Below are 27,203 nucleotides of genomic sequence, written 5' to 3'. Positions count from 1 at the left end.
ATCCAGACTCTATACTGTTGAGTATTTTGTTGCATTTAAAAACACCAAAATCCCTGAATTTAACATTTATACCTATGGAAAATAAGAAAATGACTTCCCATCAGAATTTCAATTTTACTACTAAATCCTCAATTGTTTTTGCCTGTACTCTTGAAAAGATTTCTAGCTTTGATATTTTTGGTAATTCAGGAAGCTATGTAGATAAAGTATGTTACAAGATATTTACATATTGCCTCAAGTCATGAGAAGAAAATTGATTTTGGTCGTAAACTGATCTCAAGTTTAAAGTGTGAACCCCTGAAATAATATTGTCTTTAAACCCACGTTCATATATTTTATTTAAAAGCATAAGTCAACTAAAGTGATAGAACACCAGCATCTATTTATTAAGGTAGTATGTAAATTGGGATATAAGACTAAAATTCAAACTAATTGAATTTAAATTGGTTGGTTGCATGACTAGAGGTAATAGACATCAGGTTATAACAAGGGACCTATTAATCATGTAATTTTGTCCGTCAATAAATAACACGCAACCCCTGTATAGTACATGTAATAAATCTTATTCATGATTCAATTTAGGTAATGGGCTCTTTATAACAATTGGCAATTACTTTGATGTCAGGTTAGTCTACTACTACTAGCATCAACTCAGTAGCCCAATTTTAGTTTAATATAAATATTAATAGTTATAAATGATTTTTTGACAGGTTATAATTATGGCCCTATATAAATGGCTGGTTGTAAATATAACTTAGATATATATAACCAAGCTGCCAGACAAGGATTATATTGATAACAACCATTTATACACAGCCATATAACCTGTCAAGAATCTTTATTAAGGAATTTGTAATACAGCAAGAGGAAAACATGAAATTCCTTTACAAAAAGCGACTTGATATCAGAGTTTATTATTACAACACTTTGAATGCTCAAGTTGGGCTTTAACATGACATTTGTTTATGGACCACTAACAGCTCTGCCCAAGTCAATATGTTTCTAGATTTTTGTAATATAATGATTAATGAAAGTACAATCTATATTCCAGGCAAATATTTTCAAATTCCAGTGGTTCCAAAATCTTCACTGTTCCTATTACTGGTATACTTGCACAATTTTTGTCAATGGCGTAAAACTTTGTTGAACATAATTATGCAGTAACATTGTGTTACAAATTATACAAAACTAAAATGTGCAAGCAGTTATGAGAAAAGTACAGAAGCACCATTGGAAAGTTACATACCACTTAGTTCCCAGGAACATGATCTGTATGAATGAATCGAACATTAACATATATGTCAAGAAAGTAACAAATAGCATTGAAATAGTGGGTGTTGCCATAAACCATAAACACTGACTGCATATTATCATATTCTTTTTTTTCCAGCTCTGTTTAGGGCGGTTATCAACATTACCAGTTTACAGTATACGGACGAGATCCAAGCCGCCGGTCGGGATATCGGAGGGCTTGCGATCACTCAACAGCTGCAGACTGCCTTGCAAAACCTGATGAATACTTTACCTGGTGTTATTAGAATAAGAATTGTAGATTTACAGTAAGTGTATACATGTTCTTAACAAACCCTTAACATGCTGGTACCAAAACCGATTAACCTTTGGTACTAGTATAGAGGTAGGCCAGCCTGAATATCCTTAGTTTATACAAATTTATATTTTAGTTCTATTGTGGTGGAAGTTATAAGCTTATTGAAACACTAAACCATTTCTGGAACACAAACTGGTACTAAGCAATAAATGTCAAGTATCTTGCTATAGGAAATAACAGCTTGCCCCTGACAGGGTTTGAACCCACACGGTCAGCAATTCTTAGATTACTGTAGTCTGATGCGTTATTTTTACCACTCGGCCAAGCAGCCACTTGAATATTCTTGCAGTCTGACCTGGCTCTACCCCAGCTGATTACAGTGACTTGAAATTATCATCATGATTTCTCCCCAATTAATAATTGACAGCAGGTTAAAGGTTGACAAAATATTCAATTTAGTACAGTGAAACTTTTAAAAGACTGCCCTTTATTGAGGTTCTTTAAAAGAAAGTAATTTTGCATCGTGATTTTTGATATAGGGAAAAGAAAACAAAATGGTGACCATTGATTTTCAGTGACACGATAATTTTTTCTTTTTTTTTTAAGAAGTGGTCTTCAAAAAAACGTTTAATTGTGTCAGAAATTTATTATGTTTTTTCACAGTGATTGTAATAAAATATATTTCAACAGCATTTTGTAAAATTTCGTGGTTGCATGTTTTGCTGTTTTACTTTTTTTCTTTAACAAAAACATACATCTGGTATAATTCTATTGTAAAAATGAAAGTTTATATTTCTCTCGGGATGTAATCGGAATAAAACGAGTACACCATGATCCGTAAAACCTGCACCAAAACGATATGAAATCATATCAGATAAATAAACGTACATTCCAAATGCTGTAGGGAGATGGAAAAAAAACATGCAATAAGTCTTTAGATGTAAATAACATAAATGCAAGTGCAGTTTTAAGAGAAAAGTTATATAGCTTAACTCAAAGATTACGTCAGAAATGTCTGTTTTATTCATTATAATATATGATTTGTTTGATTTTATACATGTCTATGAGTAGGAGAAGTGAAAATCTTCATTCTATATGCCTGCAGCGTGCATCAAACGTGGCAGTTGGCTCATTCTTTCTGTCCGACCATACTGTACCCTGACAGCCCCTTTACTTTACATTACAGCATTTTTCACTGAGATCGGGCTGGGAATAGCTCCAAAAATAGCCATTCTGTTGTTTTGGTTTCAGACAATTTGACAATCATTTTGTCTTATTATTTCCCGCCCCCCCCCCTCTTGTGAACCATATTGAAATGTGGCTTAATTTGAAAAAATGGAAGGTTGACATGCACAGTGGTTAAGGGTCAAGAAGAATGATTCATGAAAGAAGTGTGATGTTAGTTCTCAATGGATAATACAATTTCTCAATGTCATTCAGATTTTTGTCATCATGGTTGCTCAGTCACATCACGTATTGTTATGTATGACATCATTGACGTTAATAGCTCAGGGTAGGTGAATGAAAGTCTACAGTCTTTAACCAATCTTATCTCTATTATCTGCCATTGTGCTTTCGCAACAATCAACAATGGTGTAATTTTCGTGGGACTGATATTTTCATGGATTCATGGATATCTTGTTACTTCTTTTACTAGATGTGTATAAATAAAAACTTAGAAAGCATTGCTGATTTTGAAATTGAACGTATTAAAAAAATCCATGTATTATGTGTTTTATAATTTAGCCGTTTTTAAATGCAAAAATCCACAAAATTTATCTACCCGCAAAAATTTATGATTCAACTCTGCGATTTTGGAAGGATAAAGCTTCTGACATGAATGTGTTGTTTTGTCTGCATTCCCTGTATATTTCTTGTAGACACCAGAATAATGATCTTAATTTTCTCATCAGAAAATACAGCTTATAAAATCTGCACTGATCCACCCTAAGATTGTGTAATGTTTCACTTGAAAGCCAAAAAGAAGCAGTTTGTTTAATCGAAGGTTTCATGCAAAATTGTTGTATCTCCTCTCTTCACTTTACAGTTGTTACAGGTTTTTGGCGTACAGCCTCCGTAATGTTAGTTAATACCTTTTTATGTACAATACCCCATGAAAAAATAATGCCTTGTCTTAAAGATAAATTCAGGCTGCATCTGCACCTGAAATCAACCTTTAATCTGCTAAATCAAAGGATTTAGCCTGTTCTTTGACATTGGAAGGTTTTAGGCATTCTTAAGAGATTCTGTTTTTTCTCTATTTAGTTGCTAGGGGTGACAGTAACTTGCCTGTGCTACCAGTATAAATCTAGGCCAACCTGTATATTCATATACTCCCACCTGACTTTATACAAGGGCTGTCCCATTAAGTCATGGACAACAGTTTTAAAATACAAAATACTCAACGGACTTCTTAAAGATTTTACTGATATTTATTATGCTATTGCTGAGTGAACATGCTCAGACGTTATATTTTTGCTTTACAGCCCTAATTGTCCAGGACACTGTGGGACAGCCGTCTTACTATTTCTTCATTGGTATCATTTTATTTATTAAAATTTCTTAAAATTGTACATTTCCCGAAAGGCAAAACAGGACTGACTGACTATTACACTATGTTATTAGCAAATTTAAGGTTAAATTTTTTATGTGGGGGTAAGATAATAACAAGTAGCTCTCCAGTTTGAAGGTATCTGTAGTCCTAAAAAGAAATGTCTCAAAATGAAAAAAACAAAAAACAAAAAACACCAAAAAACCCCAAACTATCCCAGTATTTCTAGAAACCAAAAAGCAAGGACAAAAATATTAACAAAATATATGTGTCAATAACAATTTTTTATATATTTGTTTACAAGAGCTTAAGTTACATTAATTAAGCTAGATCTGTATTTTAAAAGATCTTAAGTCAAAATTTGTAAATTTTCAAATTTTTTATAATCATTATGAAGGAATTCTTTCAAAACATGTTAGAATAACAGATGTATTTAAGAAATTTTTCTTATGAAATTTAGTGAATACACCTGTTATTGTTATAAAGATAAGTATCACCAAAACAGAGAAATCTCCAGTGTCTGCCAAATGGTATTTATAATTTCTGGAAATGCAATTTACTGATAAGCCCGGATTGCTGCCTCTGCAAGATTGAGATTACACTTTATTTGATATTAAATACACAGGATTAAAATTTCTCTTGGTAAAACATTGTTTAACTTTTGTAAAATTCTTTATGTTTAATTCTTTTAAACTTTTTTAATACCCCAGTTTATAAATTATGATGAATTTATATGATATCATGTACACATGTACAGGCAATGCTGTCTATGAAATTTATACCACTTGTTGGAAATGAACAAAAACACAAAAAAAACACAGTGGGCCTTTGTTAACAGGTGGTCTCTCAAAGAAGGTCATTTTGTGTTTATGATTATATAAATGTTGGATAATAAAATGGTGGCCTGTAGTTTAGGTGTGACTGTATGTAGGTTTTTATTTTAGACTTCAGAGATGGTCCTTAGAACAGGTTTCACTGTATCTTATCTTTGTTAGTATGGTACCCTAACAAGTGTTCAATCAACTAGAACTTTTTTAGCGCTCCCCCCCCCATCTCCTTGAAATTTCTATATCAGACATACCCAGCTTTGAACCTTGTACTGTCCATTGTTAGGTCATTATGAGGGGTTTTTATTGTATGGAAAAATGTCAAAATTGAGCAGGGAACTGACAGAGAGATTTGGTGAGATTTCACCTAAGTACAGGCTGGTCTGGCTGTGTGCTGGTACTTCAAGAAGACTAGAAGTCGTTATCTCAGTTTGCTAATCTTGCCAGAGTGCTACAGGGACTATTTTATTCATATGTTTAAGAAAGAAATTTCACTCTGTTGCTCTGAATTCTTTTTTTGATTAACAAACTAGGGATGTTAATTTTCTTTGGTTATATGATGAGTAATTAATGCTGGTTAAATGTTGGCAATAGGTTTCTTGCTGAGTGAGCACAATTTGTGGAGATCTCCCTGAAATGTTAACATGGTCTCTGTTTCAAATCAAACCTCTACTTAACAATCTGTGTAATGATTTGTTTCAATTAATTAGTAGGTCCTACAGAGTGAAATACTGTTACATGTAATTGAAAATTAGAGGAGGGGGAAATTCACTTACCTGTTAAATGATTCTGGGAAAAGTTTGCTTGTATAAAAGTATTTTTCTATTAAATGTCTTAAGACAACTAATCCAATGCATGCTGTATTCAGAATTTAAAGCAAAATAAAATTGATATGCTTTCTTAAAAGTCAGAATTTTCAGGTAGAAGTGCTGGTGTGTGCCATCTTTTGTGATTTTAGGCCAAACTATAAGTATTATATCTAAATTGTTAAACTTCAAGCTAAAATGATGGCATTATGTAATCTGAAATGCAGAAATTTAGATAAAAGTGCTGGAATGCCAGATAAAATGGGAAATTTAAGATAAAAGTGCGGGATGCCAGATAAAATGTGAAAAAAAGGTAAAGGTGCTTGAATTCCAGATGAAATGTGAAAAATAAGATAAAAGTGCTGGAATGCCAGATAGAATGTAAAATTTTAGGTAAAAGTGCTGGAATGCCAGATAGAATGTGAAAAATAAGATAAAAGTGCTGGAATGCCAGATAAAATCTAAAAATTAAGGTTAAGATACTAGAATGCCATAGGAAATGTGGGACAAAATTGCTGTTATGCATCCAAAATATCATCTGTATAAATTCAAGCACATTTTAGGCAGTAAATGAATATGTTGTCTGTGGAATCAAGAACATACACTAGCAAAGACTAGTGCACACTCCATTCAGTATCATGAAGTGACTCTGAATTTGAGCAATAAAGGCAAATTTCTTTATTTTGTACAATTGTTTGACTTTTTCTCCTATGCTTCAGGTAGTCGATTACATGGTGTCTTAAGTGTGGTTGAGCATTTATTACATTTTTGTATAAGGTTTGATAACAAATTAAAATATTACTTTGCCATTATCTTTAACCAATTTTACATGTACTAGTAGCACTGAGTGAGTTAATTGTACAGGTATATTGTTAGCAAGATTTACTTGTGGATATTTAAAATATAAGATTGTTTGTCATTTCAGGCCGGGGTCACTGATGGTAACCTTTGATATTGATACAGATGGTCAACAGACAGAAGAAGAGGTTATTCAGCTATTGAAAGACATGTTAAATAGTGGCAGCTTTAGTGGATACAGAACCAGTCCTGATGGCTTTGAATTCCGTAGAATAAGAGGTAACCAGTCTGTAGCAGAAGTAGATCAAAACGATATGTGTTTGCCCTTGATAATGTCAAAACTGCTTTTCTTGATGAATTCATATTGGAAAAAGTCAAAACTGTAATTGTCCTTGAAAAAGCTAAAATTGTGCTGACAGGGGTACCTGTTAATTTATAGACACTTGTAGTTTATGTAGGTAGCCACCACTTTTTAGCTCACCTGTCACAAAGTGACAGGGTGAGCTTTTGTGATCGCATTTCGTCCGGCGTCCGTCCGGCGTCCTTCCGTCGTCCGTCCGTCGTCCGTCCGTCGTCCGTCCGTAAACTTTTACTTTAAATGACATCTCCTCATAAACCACCAAGCCAATTTCATCCAAACTTCACAGGAATGTTCCTTTGGTGGTCACCTTTGAAAATTGTTCAAAGAATTTAATTCCATGCAGAACTCTGGTTGCCATGGCAACAGAAAGAAAAAACTTTAAATATCTTCTTTTAAAAAACCATAAGAGCTAGAGCTTAGATATTTGGCATGAAACATCTTCTAGTGAGTGTCTACCAAGTTTATTCAAATAAAAGCCCTGGGGTCAAAATTGGCCCCGCCCCAGGGGGTCATTGATTTTCCCTATATGCATATAGTAAAAACTTAAAAAATTTCTTTTAAAGAACTCAAAGAGCTATGGCTAAGATATTGAGCATCAAACATGTTCTAATAGGTGTCTACCAAGTTTATTCAAATAAAAGCCCTTGGGTCAAAATTGGCCCCGCCCCAGGGGGTCATTGATTTTCCCTATATGCGTATATTAAAAACTTAAAAAATCTTCTTTTAAAGAACCAAAAGAGTTAGAGCTAAGATATTTAGCATTAAACATGTTCTAATAAGTGTCTACCAAGTTTAATCAAATAAAAGCCCTAGGCTCAAAATTGGCCCCGCCCCGGGGGGTCATTGATTTTCCCAATATGCATATAGTAAAAACTTAAAAAATCTTCTTTTAAAGAACTCAAAGAGCTATGGCTAAGATATTGAGCATGAAACATGTTCTAATAGGTGTCTACCAAGTTTGTTCAAATAAAAGCCCTTGGGTCAAAATTGGCCCCGCCCCAGGGGGTCATTGATTTTCCCTATATGCATATATTAAAAACTTAAAAAATGTTCTTTTAAAGAACCAAAAGAGTTAGAGCTAAGATATTTAGCATGAAACATGTTCTAATAAGTGTCTACCAAGTTTGTTCAAATAAAAGCCCTGGGCTCAAAATTGGCCCCGCCCCGGGGGGTCATTGATTTTCCTTATATGTGTATAGCAAAAACTTAAAAAATCTTCTTTGAAAAAACCCAAATAGCTAGAGTTAAGATATTAAGCATGAAACATCTTTTAGTGAGTGTCTACAAAGTTTGTTCAAATAAAAGACCTGGGGTGAAAATTGACCCCGCCCCGGGGGTCATTGATTTTTTTTATATGTGTATAGTAAAAACTTAAAATCTTCTTTGAAAAAACCCAAATAGCTAGAGTTTAGATATTGAGCATGAAACATCTTCTAGTAAGTGTCTACAAAGTTTGTTCAAATAAAAGCCCTGGGGTCAAAACTGGCCCGGCCCCATTTTGTTTTTAACTATATGTGCAAAGTAAAAACTTAAAAAAGATCTTCTTTTAAAAAGCCCAATGAGCTAGAGCTTAGATGTTTAGCATGAAACATGTTCTTATGGGTGTCTACCAAGTTTGTGCAAATAAAAGCCCTTGGGTTAAATTGGCCCTGCAATGTTGAGGGTGGGGGTTTGGGGGGCCTATATACAGGTGAGCGACCTCAGGGCCATTATGGCCCTCTTGTTTTGCATCGTAAGGGCAGCATATTAAAATCGCATCTTCGCTTTGTCTTTGTGTCCCCATTTAGGCAACATTTGTGTTTGGACTGTAACTTTGTCATACACTGAAGAATTTTAAAATAACTTGGCTTAAATGTCAAGCACATCAAGATGAATTGTGTGGTGTCTGGACTCTATGTCCGAGTACCTCAAAGGTCAAGGTCACACAATTTGAATGTTCACATTTTCACAATTAGAGTTAAAAGGTACACACATTTGTGTCTGACCTTTTAACTTTGTCATGTGTTTGAAGGATCTTTAAATAATTTTGCATAAATGTCTACCACATCCTGGTCCCATGTTTTGAACTCTAATTTCGAAGTATAAATGTCTACCACCTTAAAACAACATGTCACATTCAACATGTCACATTATATCCAGGAACAGTCATTAATAAGACTGTAATTATCTGTTTCAGATACAACCACGTGTTCACCAAGAGTTGGACCAGTTCCGAGAAAACTCCCAACACCATTCCCGGACAGCTATGCTTACTTGATGATAAACAATGCTTTCCCTTGTAACGGTTATATAACAGCATGGAATTTCCAACGAGAATTTCCCGGTGAAACAGTGTTTATTGGTGTATTTAGACAATCATCCTCAACAGACTTCAGTCTTATCGAGGCTACAGAAATTCCACGCTTGACAAAAGACAGATTTGAGCTGGCAAAACCGATACTTGTTAAAAAAGGCGATTTCATCGGAATTTTCAACCGTGAAGGCGACAGGGGAGGCAACTTGGCATTCACCACAGAAGCAGGGCCAGGTGTAACGGACTTTGAACTTTATCAAGGTTATCGGCTTAAAATGTACGCCAAAGATATCATGACAGGAGCTCCATTCAAGATTGCTGACTTTGAAAATACTGAAACAAAAGTTTTATTTGCTGTGCAGGCTGACATGTCCTACCTCAATGTGCCTGGTAAGATAAACAAGCAAACTTTATACTTAGACACTCTTTCTATCTCTATTGCTAGGGACTTTGGATTCTTTCATGTGAGGAAGCAATCGAGCTGGCTTTATAGAATGTTAGCAGTTCTACTTCAGTGACAGCCTCTGACTGAACATTGCACAGAGGGGCACCTGATGTTTTCATCTACTAGTAAAGCTGGAAAATTGCCATTTAACTTACAGTCTTGATGCAACTTAAATTAAAAAGAAATGCTAACTTTAATTTCGGTTTTCAAATGAAATAATGAAAAATTATCAATTGAATGAATTAAGTAATTTGATGTTATGTGTTTGAAACAGTTGGTATAATGGATTTTGGTCTAAGATCTTTGATAGGAAAAGCAAAAAAGACAGCACATAATTCGGCAGTGATGTCACTGATGTGTCATAATAGCATGTCTGGTTTGATTTGATTATGTATTTTTTCATAGCAAAATCTTAAAAATATAAAAATTTATTGCACAAGCTGTAAAAAGCAGAAGGTAAAATGATAAGTTAAATTTAACTGACTTGCATTTGCTGCAAGTGAAATAGTTTTTCTATACTCACCGTGAAATTTTGATGAGTTTTGAAATTAAAACATCACGGCCTTCTTGGTATTTGAGCCGTGACAAAACCAACATAATGGGTTTGCGACCAGCATGGATCCAGACCAGTCTGCGCATCTGCGCAGTCTGATCAGGATCCATACTGTTCACTATAAGTTTCTCTACTTGTTCTATGGTCTGTAAGTGAACAGCATGGATCCTGATCAGACTGCGTGTCTGCGCAGTCTGATCAGGATCCATGCTGGTCATGTTGGTTTTGTCGTGACGCGGCTCACTTGTTGTTTTTTTCAGTGGTAACAGATGCTCCACCGAGGGCATGTGGTGATGATGAATGGACGTGTAACAATGGTGAATGTATAGCCCTATCTTACTATTGCGATCAACAAACAGATTGCTACGATGGTTCTGATGAGGAAAATTGCCGTAAGTTGAGGAAAAACCCTTATCCTTCAGTACTAAAAGCGTTGTCATTAGGCATCAGCTGCAGGCTAAAATTGCCATCTCAAAAGCAATTTGGACCGCCTCAAAATTTGTGTGATAAAACCAAAAATAACCTTTCTCAAGATAAATTTTATTGACAACCCTGACATCATGGATTCAAAATGAAATTAAAGGGTCTCCACTGCCTAAAAACATAACGTTAATATTTTTCTTACATAAATGAACTGGGGCGCTTTAAACAGAAATATATGCAAAGATAGTTAAGAAATATACGTTATAGTAAATCGAAAATCGTAGTTTTATGCTTTTCTTAGTCTAATTTGAGTGAAAAGCGTTTAAACGCTTTACATTTTGGGTCATTCTTTTTACAATTTGAATAATTATTATGGAAAAACTAAGTACGCGAATGATCTGAAAGTTTGCATAAATATTTGTGGTCTACACCTACATCAAATGGTACATTTATCTGGAAAAATATATTTTCAGTCCCATCATGTCAAAAAACTTCAGTGGAGTCCCTTTAATGTTTTGGTATAACATCTGAAGTACATTTGTTGTACCTTAAAGGAACTCCACCGAGGTCCAAAGGCATAATAACATAAAATTTGAAAAAAATTCAAATATCAAGTAAAGCACTTGCAAAATGGGAAAGATTTGCAAACTATAACAAAGAAATTAACTCCTTATAATTTTTATACAAAATTGATTTATTTGTGTGATTCTTAGCCAGATTTGAGTTTTTATTTTTAGCTAACCTGTCACAAAGGTGAGTTTTTGTGATCGCTTTTTGTCCGCTAACCATCTGTCATCCGTCCTTAAACTTTTACTTTAAACGACATTTCCTCATAAACCACTGAGCAAATTTCATCCAAACTTCAGGAATGTTCCTTTGGTAGTCAACTTAAATAATTGTTCAAAGAATTTAATTCCATGCAGAACTCTGGTTGTCATGCCTACCGAAAGAAAAAACTTAAAAAATCTTGTTTTAAAAAACCGAAAGAGCTAGAGCTTAAATCTTTGGCATTAAACATCGTCTAGTCAGTGTCTACCAAGTTTGTTCAAATAAATGCCATGGGGTCAAAATAAGCCCCGCCCTGGAGGGTCCTTATTTGTATATAGTAAAAACCTAAAACGTCTTCTTTTAAAAAACCCAAATAGCTAGAGCTTAGATATTAATCATGAAACATTGTCTAGTCAGTGTCTACAGTTTGTTCAAATAAAAGCCCTGGGGTCAAAATTAGCCCTGCGCCAGGGGCTTATTGTTTTCCCTTTATGTATATAGTAAAAACTTCAAATGCCTTCTTTTAAAAAAACCCCAAAGAGCTAGAGTTTAGATACTAAGCATGAAATATCTTCTAGTGAGTGTCTACCAAGCTTGTTCAAATAAAAGCCCTGGGGTCAAAATTGGCCCTGTGCCAGGGGGTCATTGTTTTTCCCTTTATGTATATAGTAAAAACTTAAAAAGCCTTCTTTTGAAAAACCCAAAGAGCTAGAGCTAAGATATTTAGCATGAAACATCTTCTAATGGGTGTCTACCAAGTTTGTTCAGATAAGGGCCCTGGGTTAAAATTTGCCCCGCCCCGGGGATCATTGATTTTCCTTGTATGTGTATAATAAAAACTTAAAAAATCTTCTTTTAAAAACCCAAAGAGCTAGAGTTTAGATACTAAGCCTGAAATATCTTCTAGTGAAGTTTGTTCAAATAAAAGCCCTTGGGTAAAAATTTGCCCCACCCGGGGGCCCTATTTACATGTGAGTGATTTCAGGGCCATGATGGCCCTCTTTTTGGTTATTTTTCACAATAAAAATAATTATTCTGGAAAAACAGGCTGAGGGAATAAGCTGAAAAATTGCACATTAGTTATTGGTCCAGACCTACATCGAATGGTACACAAATCTGAGAAAAAATGTTTCCAGTCATGTCATGACAAAAAAACCTCAGTGGAGTCCCTTTAATAAGTATTCTTTATCACTGATATAAAAGTAACTTGTATCAATACTAGTAAGTCATATCTTATGTTGTTGACTTTATATCAATTTCTCTAAAGTAGCAGTGAATCTTGAAAAGATTTTATTTTTTTCCCATTATAATGAATATCTTGTACTTTTTGAAGGGGTAGGTGAAGGCTTTACAATTGACTAGTACATAAAACCATTAATAATATACAAATCATCACCTTAGTGCAATGACAGGGTAACTCCTTTTAGATTACTGCACTAAGGTGACGAAATAGGGTGAGTTATGATTTGAACAGTGAAGTTCTTATAATTGTGTTTTTACTTCTCAATGGTCACTTGTATTATAGGAAGTGGATTAAAAGAAACCGGTATACTTCTAGGTGCCTCAGGAGGTATTTCATCAATGATTAATTTGATTATTTATTTATATTGGGTTTTATTTTTATTGGTATAGATCTTAAGCTTGAATGGTTGCAATTGGCTATAAACTACATTTTATTCTTGCCTTTGCTTGTTTTATCTTGATGACTCGGGGAATTATTGCCTCTGCTTATAAACAGTTATTTCCTTTTTCTTTTAGATTTGTTACTATCATCATCATCATCATCATCATTATTGTCATTATCACCATCATCATCATTGTTATCATCATTGTTATCACCTTCATTGTCATTATTATCATCATTATCATCAGCATCATCATTATTATCACCGGCATCATCATCATCATTATTATCATCATCATCAACATCATTGTTATCATCACCACTATCATTGTCATTATTATCATCATCATCATCATTGTTATCACCAGCATCATCATTATCATCATCATCATTATTACCACCAACATCATCGTTATCATTATCATCATCATCATTGTTACCACCATCATCATCATCATGATCATCATCATTATCATCATTATTGTCATTTTCACCAGAATCATCATTATCATCATGTTATCATCATGATGTGTTAATGTTTTTACAAGCATCATCATCAGTAACAAGATTTAAGAATAAAGTATACAAGCAAGTTGGGCTAGTAACCAAAACAATCATCTCTGTAAATTGGCAATTTTTACTACCTCCAGAAAAATCTTTTTCTTTTCTTTTTCTTGCTGCTAATTTCCATCACTGTCCTCATCATATTATAGTTATTATTTTAGAATGGTTTTTATACTAGTGAGGATGAAATTTTGATATCCTGTAATGTAATTCCTTTAATTAATTTGTCACTTTTAAAAAGATATCTTAGCATCAGGGCAAGAAAAGTCACCTGACACAGATACCTTTTGTTTTTACTTTATATTTTTTTATGTCTAATGATTTGCTATTGGGGCATTTTCTTGCTTAATGCTTTTTAACCATTTTTGTTAAGACAAAATTTCTATTATTTTTATCATTCACTCTTGATATAAATTTTCAGTATGAATTCTTCAGCAGGGAAAAATAATTCTGCTTAAATCATTCACATATATTGCACTGGCTGTGGGGACAAAAAATACAAAAATTAATATTTATTTGCTATGATTTACAGTTTGAGGAATGTAAAAATCAATGCTTATTTTTTCCCAATTTTAATTTCTTTAGTTAAAGTTTTTGGATTATTCCTGATTTTAGGATTTTTAGACTCTATGTGAAACCTTTCTAGTCTTGTGATTTTTAACTTCTTTTTCATTTCCTTTCTTTGTGATAAGACTTTTTAGTTTTTTTTCTAATTTTTTATTTTTTTATTCTAATAATTAATATATGCAATGTATAAGGACAATAGTAATATCGTGGAAAAGCCATATTGTCTATCTTCCCATTACGGTGACTTGCTAACTGGAAAAAAAAAGAAAGAAAATTTTAAAAATGACTTCCACAGTATCTTATGGTAAATACTTAACAATTGTTGATCACTGAGAGAAATATAGAGAAATAAGAATTTATGCATAAAATCAAAAAGAGAATGAGAAACATTCACAAAAAAGATAAAAAAAAGAAACTTGGAAAAAAGGGGGGAAAAGACAAAGTAAAAGGGGAAAAAACACAAATAAAACACAAACATTTTAGATCAAAGTTAACAAAAAATTAAACAATTAGAATTTGATCGTCTGAACATTCTTTTCTTCTTGCACTAGTATCATGTATAGATATAAATACATGTAATTACTTTATTACTTCACATTTATGGTATTTTAATGCATTCATTATTCTGTCAGACATAAAGTGAAAAAGTGATGAAAAAATGTGTCAAATGTACATAATTTTGTAGTGGGTTTTGACCCAATTTATCAAATTGTCATTGCTTTTAAAGACATTATAAACCCCTACATGAATTTTTTTCTCAAACTGTTTCTGTCAAACTTGACAAATGGGATAATGTAGTGCAAAAAAAAATGACGGTGAAAATAATTTACTTGATATTTCATAAAGTATTCTAGACTGGACCATTTTTACAAGCGGTTGCAAAACTGCAGTATGTATCTGAGATAGTTGAAAGAGATAGGGCGTTAATTCATTTACCACCTCCAAGATTTCTCACTGTTATAATGATTTGAATATGCTAATTTAGGAATGTCTGCATCTCTTGCCGTTTATTATCATAAATTGCATGCTGGGTAAAATACTCGAATTAAATCTACAAGTGTGTATTTGACAATTTCTATTTTTTTTGAGAAAGCATAAATAACGAAATGTGTTGTTATGTTAAATTATATTGAATATGAATGTTAATGGAAAAAAATGTGTATTTATTTACAACATTACGCTGATGTTGCGTTAATTGAAAACAACAAAAACTTAAAATTCTAAAGTGCGTCCATAAAATTTTAATTTACAAAGTTTAATATAGAATTTACTTATGTAACAGCTTTCTAGACATTTGAAATGTTGAAACTTTTTGCTCATAAAATTAAAGTGGTATAAAATAGCAATCATTTTATCTGTTTTGAATTATCATGATGATAATTGAGCCGCGTTGTGACAAAACCAACTTAATGGGTTTGCTACCAGCATGGATCCAGACCAGTTGCGCATCCGCGCAGTCTGATCAGGATCCATGCTGTTTGCTATCAGTTTCTTTACTTGTTATAGGGTCTGTAAGCGAACAGCATGGATCCTGATCAGACTGCGCGGATGCACAGGCTGGTCTGGATCCATGCTGGTCACAAACCCATTATGTTGGTTTTGTCATGACGCGGCTCAAATGTAATTACTTGATTACTTCACAGTTTATGGTTTTTTAATGCATTCATTATATAGACTGTCAGACATAAAGTGAAAAAGTGATGAAAAAATGTGTCAAATGTACATAATTTTGTAGTGGGTTTTGACCCAATTTATCAAAATTGTCATTGCTTTTAAAGACATTATAAACCCCTACATGAATTTTTTTCTCAAACTGTTTCTGTCAAACTTGACAAATGGGATAATGTAGTGAAAAAAAAAAATGACGGTGAAAATAATTTACTTGATATTTCATAAAGTATTCTAGACTGGACCATTTTTTCAAGCGGATGCAAAACTGCAGTATGTATCTGAGATAGTTGAAAGAGATAGGGCGTTAATTCATTTTCCACCTCCAAGACTTCTCACTGTTATAATGATTTGAATATGCTAATTTAGGAATGTCTGCATCTCTTGCCGTTTATTATCATAAATTGCATGCTGGGTAAAATACTCGAATTAAATCTACAAGTGTGTATTTGACAATTTCTATTTTTTTTGAGAAAGCATAAATAACGAAATGTGTTGTTATGTTAAATTATATTGAATATGAATGTTAATGGAAAAAATGTGTATTTATTTACAACATTACGCTGATGTTGCGTTAATTGAAAACAACAAAAACTTAAAAATTCTAAAGTGCGTCCATAAAATTTTAATTTACAAAGTTTAATATAGAATTTACTTATGTAACAGCTTTTCTAGACATTTGAAATGTTGAAACTTTTTGCTCGTAAAATTAAAGTGGTATAAAATAGCAATCATTTTATCTGTTTTGAATTATCATGATGATAATATATAACATTAGGTTTTCATAGTTTATTTCACAACTTTACATAATAGAAAGAATTGCTTGAAAATTAAAATCGTGAGTGTACAATTATCATATATTGGTTACTGTTTGTTGCATTTAATAGGATATATACGGTGATTAATATGTTGGTAAAGGTTTATAAAACAAAAAGTGGTAATGAAAATCTGAAATAAAGGTGAAAAAAGTTTTGTATTAATATTGTAATAATTCCCAACATTTAGCATTCAATAAATATCTTAAAAATCTGTGTTATATGTTGAATAAGTTTCATACATTACTGGTTGGAGAGATAACTAAATCACTATTTTTTTGCAATAACTTTTTTATTTTTGTGTATATTTTAAATTTTTACCCATCCAAACCAAGTTCAATTCAAACATATATAAACATATGCAAATTTCTTTTATTGAAATGGAAACTGGTAGGTCCTCAATAAAGTATCCAAAACATGGTCTCTAAAATTAACCCTGGACAGTAGATAAAGTCGACACTTTAATTTTAAAGTAAATACTAGCTTGAAAATTAGAATAAATCAGTTATTTGTACATTTTATATGCTTTATCTAAGCCTAATTGATAGTTTAACAATTGTGAAAGAAATTTTCCCATGTCAGTAGCCTGTGTTCAAGGCAATTCTAACTACCTTCATGAAATTTAGAAAAAAGAACGTTTTGTTGCCTTTTTGTAACAAAAAATTGTGGTCAACAAAAATACATTTAAAGAATTACCAAATTTAAAAATCTCATCGCAGTCTGGCCTTCTCCTTTATTACTAGGTGACCATGTACTTGTATGTTGACAAAAAAGATAGATAAAAAACTTTAACCAAGTGTTGGGGTTATCTATGCGTCGGAGTTGTCTCTCAAACCAGTAGAGGTTACATGTTATGATATTGTTAATCTTTTATCTACAGCGGTTGCATCAGCATGTAAAGAAAATGAGTTCCGCTGTGCCAACAGTCAGCAATGTATCCCTCTCCAGTTTGTCTGTAACTATGTCGACGATTGTGGTGACAACTCGGACGAGCGCAGCTGTGGACCAGGACCAGTTAGAATAGTATCATATCGTGACAGTGGGGAGTCGGACCAGTACACTATTTCATGGGTTCGACCACAAGCTGGAGGTGGTGACATTGTCTCCTACACAATCAAATATAGACTGGTAAATTTACATTCTTTGTAACATTTTAGTTTTGTTTGCTTCCTTGTTTTAGAAGTAGGCTCTTATTTGTAATTTTCTTTCTAATCAGCTGAATCAGAAAGTGTAAAACAATAGTCATTCTTCGGACAACAGAATATATATATAAAAGGGGGAATACTCTGTTTTGACTGGAGGAGATTACCAGTTGAGTATTTTGTTGTAATAGATTGACCGATTTTCACGTAAGAGCACTGGTTCAAACCTCAGAGAGGCAGAAGCTTTTTCCACAATTCAGTATGCTTTACCAACTCAAATACATGTAAAATACATGTCAAATAGAAGCTATAAAGAAAAGAAGGTTGAGCTATTAAGATTGCTGCAGCATGGTTATCCTTATTGCTGTCCAATTATAGTCCATATTTCAAACCTTTTTAAAGTTATCAACATGAAACTTAGGATTCCTGCTTATTATGACAAGGTGAAGTTGTTAGACAAGGAACATAATTCTGAAATCAATATTTTTGGAGTTATGCCCCTTATTAACGTAGAATTTTTAGCTCGACTATTCGATAAGAATAAGTAGAGCTATTGTAGTCACCCGAGCGTCGGCGTCTGCGTTGGCGTTGGCGTAACCACTTATGTTAAAGTTTTTGTAATAGTTCAAATATTTTCAAAGTCCATTGACATAGGGCTTTGAAACTTTGCATACTTGTTCACCATCATAGCCCCAACCTCTAAACAGGAGGAGGTAACTGTATCAAGCATTTTCTTTTACTATCAAGCACTAAGAATAGTCGAGCGTTGCTGTCCTACCAACAGCTCTTGTTTAACATACAAGCGTTAACACAGCATAAGTATGTAACTTTAATTTAGTATTGTCCTATTGCATTAGGAATTGATATGAATGATAATAAAGCATGTTTGAATAGTTTAAGCAAGAATTAAGATTAAACGTCAGCAAAAATGGACAGGAAAAATGTGGGAAAAGAAATAATTTTCTTATCATTCCAGGAATGCTGCAGAATATTCCTAATTATTTTTATCCAAAAAACTCCCGCAAACCATTGTTATATAATTATCTTTTTTTAAACAGGTCACTGTAAGAAGTGGTGAATTAACATCAGAAGGTGCTTATATAATGGAGCGTTCCCTCGGAGACGTAACACAGGTTCAAGTACAATCAACCTTTGACAACTACATATTGCGTAACCTTCAGCCTGCCAGCTATTATCAGGTAGAGATAAGTGCAAACAACCAGATTGGGGCGTCGGAACCTAGGGCGTTTATTTTCAGAACAGCCAATGGTAAGATTGTTTCGTACATCCTGTGAAATACACATGCACTTTCTTCTGAAAAAACTGGAAAGTCACCATATGTCCTATACTGTACGACAAAACCCAACCCAAAAAAAAAGGATGTTTTTTCTATGAAGCTCTACCAAAGTTGGTTCTAGGGTCACAAAAGTAAAAATAGATTTTAAAGTTTACTCTTTGAATTTTATCTTCTCCTTAAGCGTAAGGCCTAGAGCTTATATATTTTGTGTGTAGTATCTTCTGATGAGATTACAATTTGGGTCATAATAGATAATTAGTGTCCAGCAGGGTATAGTAGCCCTCTATCAAGTTTTTTCTTCAAATCATGACAGTTGGGTAATTTGATTTTACATAGATTAATGCAGGGAAAACATAAGCAAAAAGCTTAATTTCTTTAAGCACAAGGGGATTATAAGGGCTAAAACATTTGGTTTATGGCATCTAATTAACCTTAACTAAGTTTGCTCAATGTGATAGATATTAGTTGAGCAATCTTGGGCCATGTATTGTTTAAAAGAGATAAGGGTCCATCTTAACCCATCTACTTATCATTAATTAAAGTTTCCATGGGCACAGAGTAACCATTCTTTTACACCTGGAATTTAAATAATTCATAAAATAGAATGATGATTTGTTGTTGGGTTATTTTAGCTGGTTGCAGGCCGGGTGAGTTCCAGTGTACTGATGGAGGCTGTGTGGATATCAGTCAGCGATGTGATAATATTCCCGATTGTGCAGATGGCTCTGATGAGGGGCGATTCTGTGGCAAGTTTTGTTTTTGTTTTGTGATTTTTTTTATTTACAAATCTTTTGTGACAAAATTGTCTTTATTCCACACAAATTTTATGTTTATAATTCAACATGATTGGTACAAGTATTGAAACAACAGGTTACCAGTAAGCATTATTCTTCAAGTTTCTATTCCGGATATTTATTTTAGGGGCGAGACTAAAACAAAATATTGGAGCACCACACTTAATACCGTATTCTGGTATATATCACATAAGACGCTTGATTGATTAAATGTTAAAATCTGGCATTTTCACCCTACCGAATGAACTTTAAAACATCTTTTACATCTCTTCACACAGATTTATATATACGATAATGATGAATAAAAATGTAAGAACTGCCAAAAAGCATGTTGTTTTTTTAAAAACTTTATGACCATGACTTCTGCAAGCATCTATAGGTACTGCTCCAACACTGTAGTGAGTTAAATCCTTATTTTAGCAATGCCATCTCAATAGTTATTCTTTCTACATTTTGTATATCCTAAATTTTTATTACAGGAACAACATGTCCAGAAGGACTCGAGGCTTGCCCTCAACCTGATGGGACCGTCGCCTGTGTTGAAAAAGCTATCGGATGTGGTAAGATACTTCTATCCTCCTAATATTTGGCACCCCCATCATCCCCCCGCCCTACTCATGAATTGTCACGCACCAACTTGATTTCATATCAATATCTGTCTAGAATTGATAAGCCCACTTTTTTTTTGTCAACCACTGAAATGCATTGATACAAATAACTATTAATAAGTTAAAGTCAGAAATCCAAGACCTTTTGAGAATGCAGCGTTTTCATTGGTTGTTTATAAATATTTTCCAATAAATAACCAATCAGATGCTGAAGAATTTTTAACTTGAGAAAACAGTTTCACATGTACGAACATGACTATTATGTGCTTAATGGATAATTTTCTTTTTAGGGCATGCAAAATTCTCTTTATTTGTTTCTTTTAAGGCTGTGATTTTAATTTTTGTGCATGAGGCAAAGTAAATGATGAATGTTTTTTCAAAGTCTTGAAAATTAAAAACCAATGCCTAAATGTAAAATTGAAATTTGACCCATTTTCCAAGTTTTTGTTTATTTACATATTAACACTGAGACCTATTTGTTTGTAGTTTAAACCATTAAGTAAAAAAAAAAACTTTATGCTTTTGTGGAAATATGATTCTTAATGTTTAATATAGAGTATATATAGTTTATAGAAGAGCACTATTACGGCAGAATTCTTTCTGAAATATCTGTTCTTAGTACACATTTTACTTATAAATTATTATAATTTCATAAATAACATTTCAATATAGGAAAGGAGCTCATGCATGGCTTTATGTTGGACTTTTACTGTAAAAATTTCCATGATTCGGCCTAAATTTTTGACCTGTTTGAACCAAAAGTAATTTGCCTTTGCCACTTGTATAAAGCTCCTGTTTGAACCAAAAGTGATGAGCCTTTGCCATTTGTATAAAGCTCCTGTTTGAACCAAAAGTGATGCGCCTTTGCCATTTGTATAAAGCTCCTGTTTGAACCAAAAGTGATGAGCCTTTGCCATTTGTATAAAGCTCCAGTGAAGTGCCTTTGCCACTTGTATAAAGCTCCTGTTTGAACCAAAAGTGATGAGCCTTTGCAATTTGTATAAAGCTCCTGTTTGAACCAAAAGTGATGAGCCTTTGCCATTTGTATAAAGCTCCTGTTTGAACCAAAAGTGATGAGCCTTTACCATTTGTATAAAGCTATGCAAGCCTGCATGTTCTTGCAGTCTGATCTGGCTTTACTGTTAGTTACTCAACTTGAAATACATTAAATTTTGAATGGACTGTTCCAAATTCAAAGCTGGGAGAATTCATTACACAAATTCAGGAGATTAAAATAGTAAACATTGTATTAAATATGACATCTTGAACTATAAGGGCAAGAATGTACTTGGCCAAAATGGCATGAAGGGAAAGAATGTACTTGGCCAAAATGTCATGAAGGGAAAGATTGTACTTGGCCAAAATGCCATGCATGAGTTTTACTTATTTAACCATTTCAATATTTGCTTCCATTATCAAACATAGCATATCACAGTGACATCATTACTGTAAAATCTGACATCATTACTGTAAAATCTGACATCATTACTGTAAAATCTGACATCATTACTGTAAAATCATGTCCTTTCTTAAAGCAGACTCTTTGAAATATTTCATTTAAAGTTGTTACCTTTTTTTGGTTAGGAATTTAGCATGAGTAATTCTTTACTGAAATAGAAGTGCTACAAAATAGAAGTGCTACAAAATAGAAGTGCCAAACTGATATAATAGAAATGATGTACCGAAATGGAATGGCAATACTGCAATAGAACAATTCACATATTGAAAAAAGAAACAAATTAGTTGACAAGTTCACTGTGATATGTTAATGCTTTTATTATTTTGCATCAGATATGCTTGATTTATTTATTTTCTGGGTGTATTCCATATAAAAGGCATGCTTGTTTATTTGTTTGCCATGTACAGTTGAAGTGTGTAGAGAGAATGAGTTCCAGTGTTTAGACGGTCGTGGATGTATCAGCTTTTCGTCATTTTGTGATGGAAGAATTGATTGTTCAGATCTTTCTGATGAAGCAAACTGTGGTATGCTTTTGTATTAACTTGAGTTTTGGGTTTAGAATGTTTTGGTATTTTTCTGTGCTTTCTTTATGCTTTTGTTTAAAACATATTACATTATGTACATTCTAATCTTATCATTTATGCTTGAAACTTTGTAATAAAATGAAATACTTGAAATATTAGTAAATCCAAAATGATAAAGTTGGCAGTACTTGATGTAACCTTGGCAGCTTAATGAGAAAAATAGGTTCAAGTTATGAAGTTGACAAGAATTCATTACAAAATTGGCAATCAATTAACATATATTACTTGAGAACATAAAAATTGTTATAAAATGGCACTTGGACTGTAATAACTCTTGAAATTTAAATCACATTTCTCTTTCATATTTCTCATTGTTTGCATTTACTTAATTAAGGAATGTCCACATATGATCAGTCATCATGCATGTTCCTACACTTGTTAGTTTTCGGTGATTTGTGTGATATCTTTTTTCATGCTTAATCTCTTATGAGGATCATTTAGCTAAATTAGCCTGTACAAAGGAGAAGCACAATGTCCAAGATAAAGTGTACATGCACAAAAGTCCTAATGTGGCGGTTCAATTGTTTCAGGGTCATATTTAGTGCTAGCGGTTGAAGAAATTTACATAATTTAAGGGCTCTTTGTCTTGGTCTGAAAAAAAGATGTTTATTACTGATCTAATGTGTTAATATCCCCCACCGATGTAATCGGGAGGGGGATATAGTTTTGCCGTTGTCAGTCCGTCCTTCCGCACTACCGAATAGCCATCTAACTGTAAACAGAACAAAAGAGAACAATAGAGTTCATTCCGTAACAGTAGAATAAGGGGCCATTGGCCCTCTATTAAACAATAGAAAATAACAAAAGAAATGGCCCTTTATTCCATTTAGGCCGTCCGTCCGTCCATCCGTCCGTCCGTCCGAATTTCGTTTCCGGAGTAGTTCTCTGCAACTACTGGCTGGAATTCAACGAAACTTTATGGGAATCATCAATATCAAGAGGAGATGCGCATATCGTCGGCTTGTTCCGGTCTGACCCTTTAACTCAGAGTTATGGCCCTTGATTAGTTATTTAGTATGCATATAGAGTAAAAATCGTTTACGGAGTAGTTCTCTGCAACTACTGGCTGGAATTCAACGAAACTATTGGAATCATCAATATCAAGAGGAGATGCGCATATCGACGGCTTGTTCCGGTCAGACACTTTAACTCAGAGTTATGGCCCTTGATTAGTTATGTAGTATGCATATAGAGTAAAAATCGTTTCCGCACTACTTCTCTGCAACTACTGGCTGGAATTCAATGAAACTTTATGGGAACCTTCAATACCAAGAGGAGATGCGCATATCATCGGCTTGTTCCGGTCAGACACTTTAACTCAGAGTTATGGCCCTTGATTAGTTATGCAGTATGCATATGGAGTAAAAATCGTTTCCGCGCTACTTCTTAGCAACTACTGGCTGGAATTCAACGAAACTTTATGGGAACCATCAATACCAAAAGGAGATGCGCATATCGTCGGCTTGTTCCGGTCAGACACTTTAACTCAGAGTTATGGCCCTTGATTAGTTATGCAGTATGCATATGGAGTAAAAATCGTTTCCGCGCTACTTCTTAGCAACTACTGGCTGGAATTCAACGAAACTTGATGGGAACCATCAATACCAAAAGGAGATGCGCATGTCTTCGGCTTGATCCGGTCAGACACTTTAACTCAGAGTTATGGCCCTTGATTAGTTATGCAATATGCATATGGAGTAAAAATCGTTTCCGGAGTAGTTCTCTGCAACTACTGGCTGGAATTCAACGAAACTTTATGGGAATCATCAATATCAAGAGGAGATGTGCATATCGTTGGCTTGTTGCGGTCAGACCCTTTAACTCAGAGTTATGGCCCTTGATTAGTTATGTAGTATTAATATAGAGTAAAAATCGTTTCCGCACTACTTCTCTGCAACTACTTGCTGGAATTTTATGAAACTTTATGGGAACCTTCAATACCAAGAGGAGATGCGCATATTGTCCGCTTGTTCCGGTCAGACTCTTTAACTCAGAGTTATGGCCCTTGTTTAGTTATGCAGTATCCATATAGAAAATTTTTTGTTTCCTCGCTACTTCTCTGCTACTACTGGCTGGAATTCAATGAAACTTTATGGTATACTAAGAGGAGATGTGCATATAGTCGCCTTGTTTCGGTCAGATACTTATAACTCAGATTTGTGGCCCTTGATTAGTTATGTAGTATGCATACATCTCATTGGCGTTTCCAGATTTTACTATTTAACACAAAGTTATGGCTCTGTTATTGCCCTGAATATTTATCAAGTTCAAAGAATATTACTGTTTATGCCATGATTAATATATAAATAAAGCCTTATGTCTTCAGTTGTTGTGTTAATAATAACCAGTACTCGGCGGGGGATATAAATTCAACAAATTTGCTTGTTGATTTATGACTATAAAGTGTGTTTAGGAATCATTAAATAGTCTAAAATAATTATAGTCATAATCTTATAAAGTAAGGCAAACAATAAGGAAGGAATCAGGATGCATCTTATTACAGTCTCGGCATTTGTTATTTCACAATTTACATTAAGATAGTTGAATTGAGTAACATATATTTTATTTAAATTATGAGTATTGTTTGATGATAATATTGGCCAATGTTAAATGTAGGGTCAAATTATCACTGTTCAAGGAGCACCACTGAGGTCAAAAAGCTGGAAAACAAAATCTTGAAATTTTTACATAGATCAAGGGAAAAATATGCGAAGGATTATAAAGAAATATACTCAGAATGATTCTGAGCCTGATTCAAGTGAAAGGCATCAGTTGCAACACTTGATATTGTTTTCAAATTTGCACACAGGTCTAGACCTACATCAACTGGTACACAAATGTCAGAAAAATATATCCCGTCATGTCAATAAATCTCAGTGCAGTCCCTTAAATCATTTTAATCATAGAGACAGAAAATGGGTGATAATGTGCGCTTGATTACTATAAGTAATGCTTATTTTTATGAGTTTTTTTTTTCATGCATATTATGCTTAACATTATCACAGAGCATTTCTGTAGATGCTAATTTTATAGACTGCAGCTTTTCACTTTGCCCATCATTGATCAAGTTGTATTCTCTTCAAAGTAAATACATGTACAATGTAAAACTTTAACTAAATTTGTTAAAATGACAGAAGTTTTGAGTTTTTGGATGACAAGACTTATATTTATGTACAACTGCTTTTGTTGTCAAGTAGTTGAAATTTCCTTTAATGAAGCTTGGGCGGGAAGCAAGATGTTGAGTTATCATGTTATTATATGACACAAGTGGTAATGTATCAACTGGCATTATTTGGCCATATTAAATAAAAAAGGAAACCATGTTACAGATTGGCCAAATTTGACTAAATCTGACTAAAACATGTTGATGGCTAGCTGGTGTAAGCATTTTGAATATTGAAATCAGTGTAATTCACACCACTGACTAAACAATCAAAGGTGTTTCTATCGTTATCTCAGTCAAAGTCTCACTTCTGTATTAAAAGATTGATCTTACAAACGGGTTTTACTATATTTATAAAAGCTTTGTATTTAGATTATATCATTAACACAGGTTACACTGTATTCATAGAAGCTTAGCACCCAATCATTCTATGTCCTTTTGACATTTTGTTATGGATAGTCTCAGAAATCAGCAAATAAATCTGGTAAAAATGCATTGTACATTTAGTAAAGTTTGATGACAATTTATTACAGAGTGTTTGGAGGGAGAGTTCCAGTGTGTAGAAGGACGTAACTGTATCTCGGGGACAAGTAGATGTGACAGCCGTAATGATTGCGCCGATGGTTCTGATGAGGCCAATTGTCGTAAGTTTTAATTCTTTACCCTGCTGGAGCCCCAAATATTTATCCAGAACCTGGCCAGCTTGCTCTTTCATGCAGTCTGACCAGGTTCTATACAGTTTGCTGATCAACTTGAAATTTTTATCTTTTAGTGTTCAAATTAAACTCAACTATTCAAAGGGAAAGCTTTTGTACATATCCGTGGTTTGGTGTTGGTGGCGTCACCTTCCACACTTTGGTTAATTTCTTGCTTGTAAGTTTGTATTTCCAAAACTACTGAAGGAAGTGAGTTGAAAATTCATATACTTATTTGTGTGCATAATAGTAGGTCAATAACTCTTAACATGGATTTAAACAGAATTCGATCCCCGGGAGATCCTTTGGTAGTTAAGCACGAAAGGTAGTCTAGTACTGGTGTAACTCTCCAGGAACGATGGTTCGGAAACTACCCTCCTATATGACTGAAATACTGTTGGGAAAAGGCGTAAAATGAAACAAACAAACAGAATTATGGCAATTTTTGAACTTTTTACATTATCCAGACTCTTGATTTACTATCAAGCACTGATAGTAGTCAAGCACTCCTTTATTTTGTCAGCTCTTGTTTATTAGATAAATGACATGGAAAAGTTGATGATGGAAATTTGTGTGGTTTATGTTACAGAAAGTATACTTGGTTTATGTAACAGAAAGTATACATGATTTATGTTACAGAAATTATACTTGGTTTATGTAGCAAAAAATATACATAATTTATGTTACAGAAAGTATAGGTTTATGTAACAGAAAATATACATGATTAATTTATAAGACAGTATACTTGATTTATGCTACAGAAAGTATACTTGATTTTTGCTACAGAACTTATACTTGGTTTCTGTTACGGAAAGTATGCTTGGTTTATGTTACAGAAAGTAAACTTGA

General features: G+C 33.5%; 1 protein-coding gene across 11 annotated transcripts in view; it reads left to right on the top strand.

The window, feature by feature from the left end:
• Positions 1 to 27,203, top strand: part of LOC132742280 (basement membrane-specific heparan sulfate proteoglycan core protein-like) — a 171,500-nt gene that overhangs the window by 44,871 nt on the left and 99,426 nt on the right. For 7 of the 11 annotated variants that reach the window (XM_060730646.1, XM_060730641.1, XM_060730640.1 and 4 more), the window contains exons 3-13: positions 1,391 to 1,559; positions 6,659 to 6,810; positions 9,069 to 9,575; positions 10,444 to 10,575; positions 12,900 to 12,944; positions 17,493 to 17,740; positions 18,813 to 19,023; positions 19,684 to 19,797; positions 20,325 to 20,405; positions 22,320 to 22,436; positions 26,193 to 26,303. In XM_060730646.1, coding sequence (XP_060586629.1) covers positions 1,391 to 1,559; positions 6,659 to 6,810; positions 9,069 to 9,575; positions 10,444 to 10,575; positions 12,900 to 12,944; positions 17,493 to 17,740; positions 18,813 to 19,023; positions 19,684 to 19,797; positions 20,325 to 20,405; positions 22,320 to 22,436; positions 26,193 to 26,303 — 1,887 coding nt within the window. The remainder of the gene's footprint in view (positions 1 to 1,390; positions 1,560 to 6,658; positions 6,811 to 9,068; positions 9,576 to 10,443; positions 10,576 to 12,899; positions 12,945 to 17,492; positions 17,741 to 18,812; positions 19,024 to 19,683; positions 19,798 to 20,324; positions 20,406 to 22,319; positions 22,437 to 26,192; positions 26,304 to 27,203) is intronic. The other 4 variants (XM_060730647.1, XM_060730642.1, XM_060730638.1 and 1 more) reach the window with 3 other exon arrangements.

Source organism: Ruditapes philippinarum, unplaced genomic scaffold (genome assembly GCF_026571515.1).
Source record: "Ruditapes philippinarum isolate M1 unplaced genomic scaffold, ASM2657151v2 ctg2745_1_1_1_1, whole genome shotgun sequence".
Classification (NCBI taxonomy): domain Eukaryota; kingdom Metazoa; phylum Mollusca; class Bivalvia; order Venerida; family Veneridae; genus Ruditapes; species Ruditapes philippinarum.
Note: the sequence above shows the minus strand (reverse complement) of the source record. Positions and strands in the feature narration are given on the sequence as shown.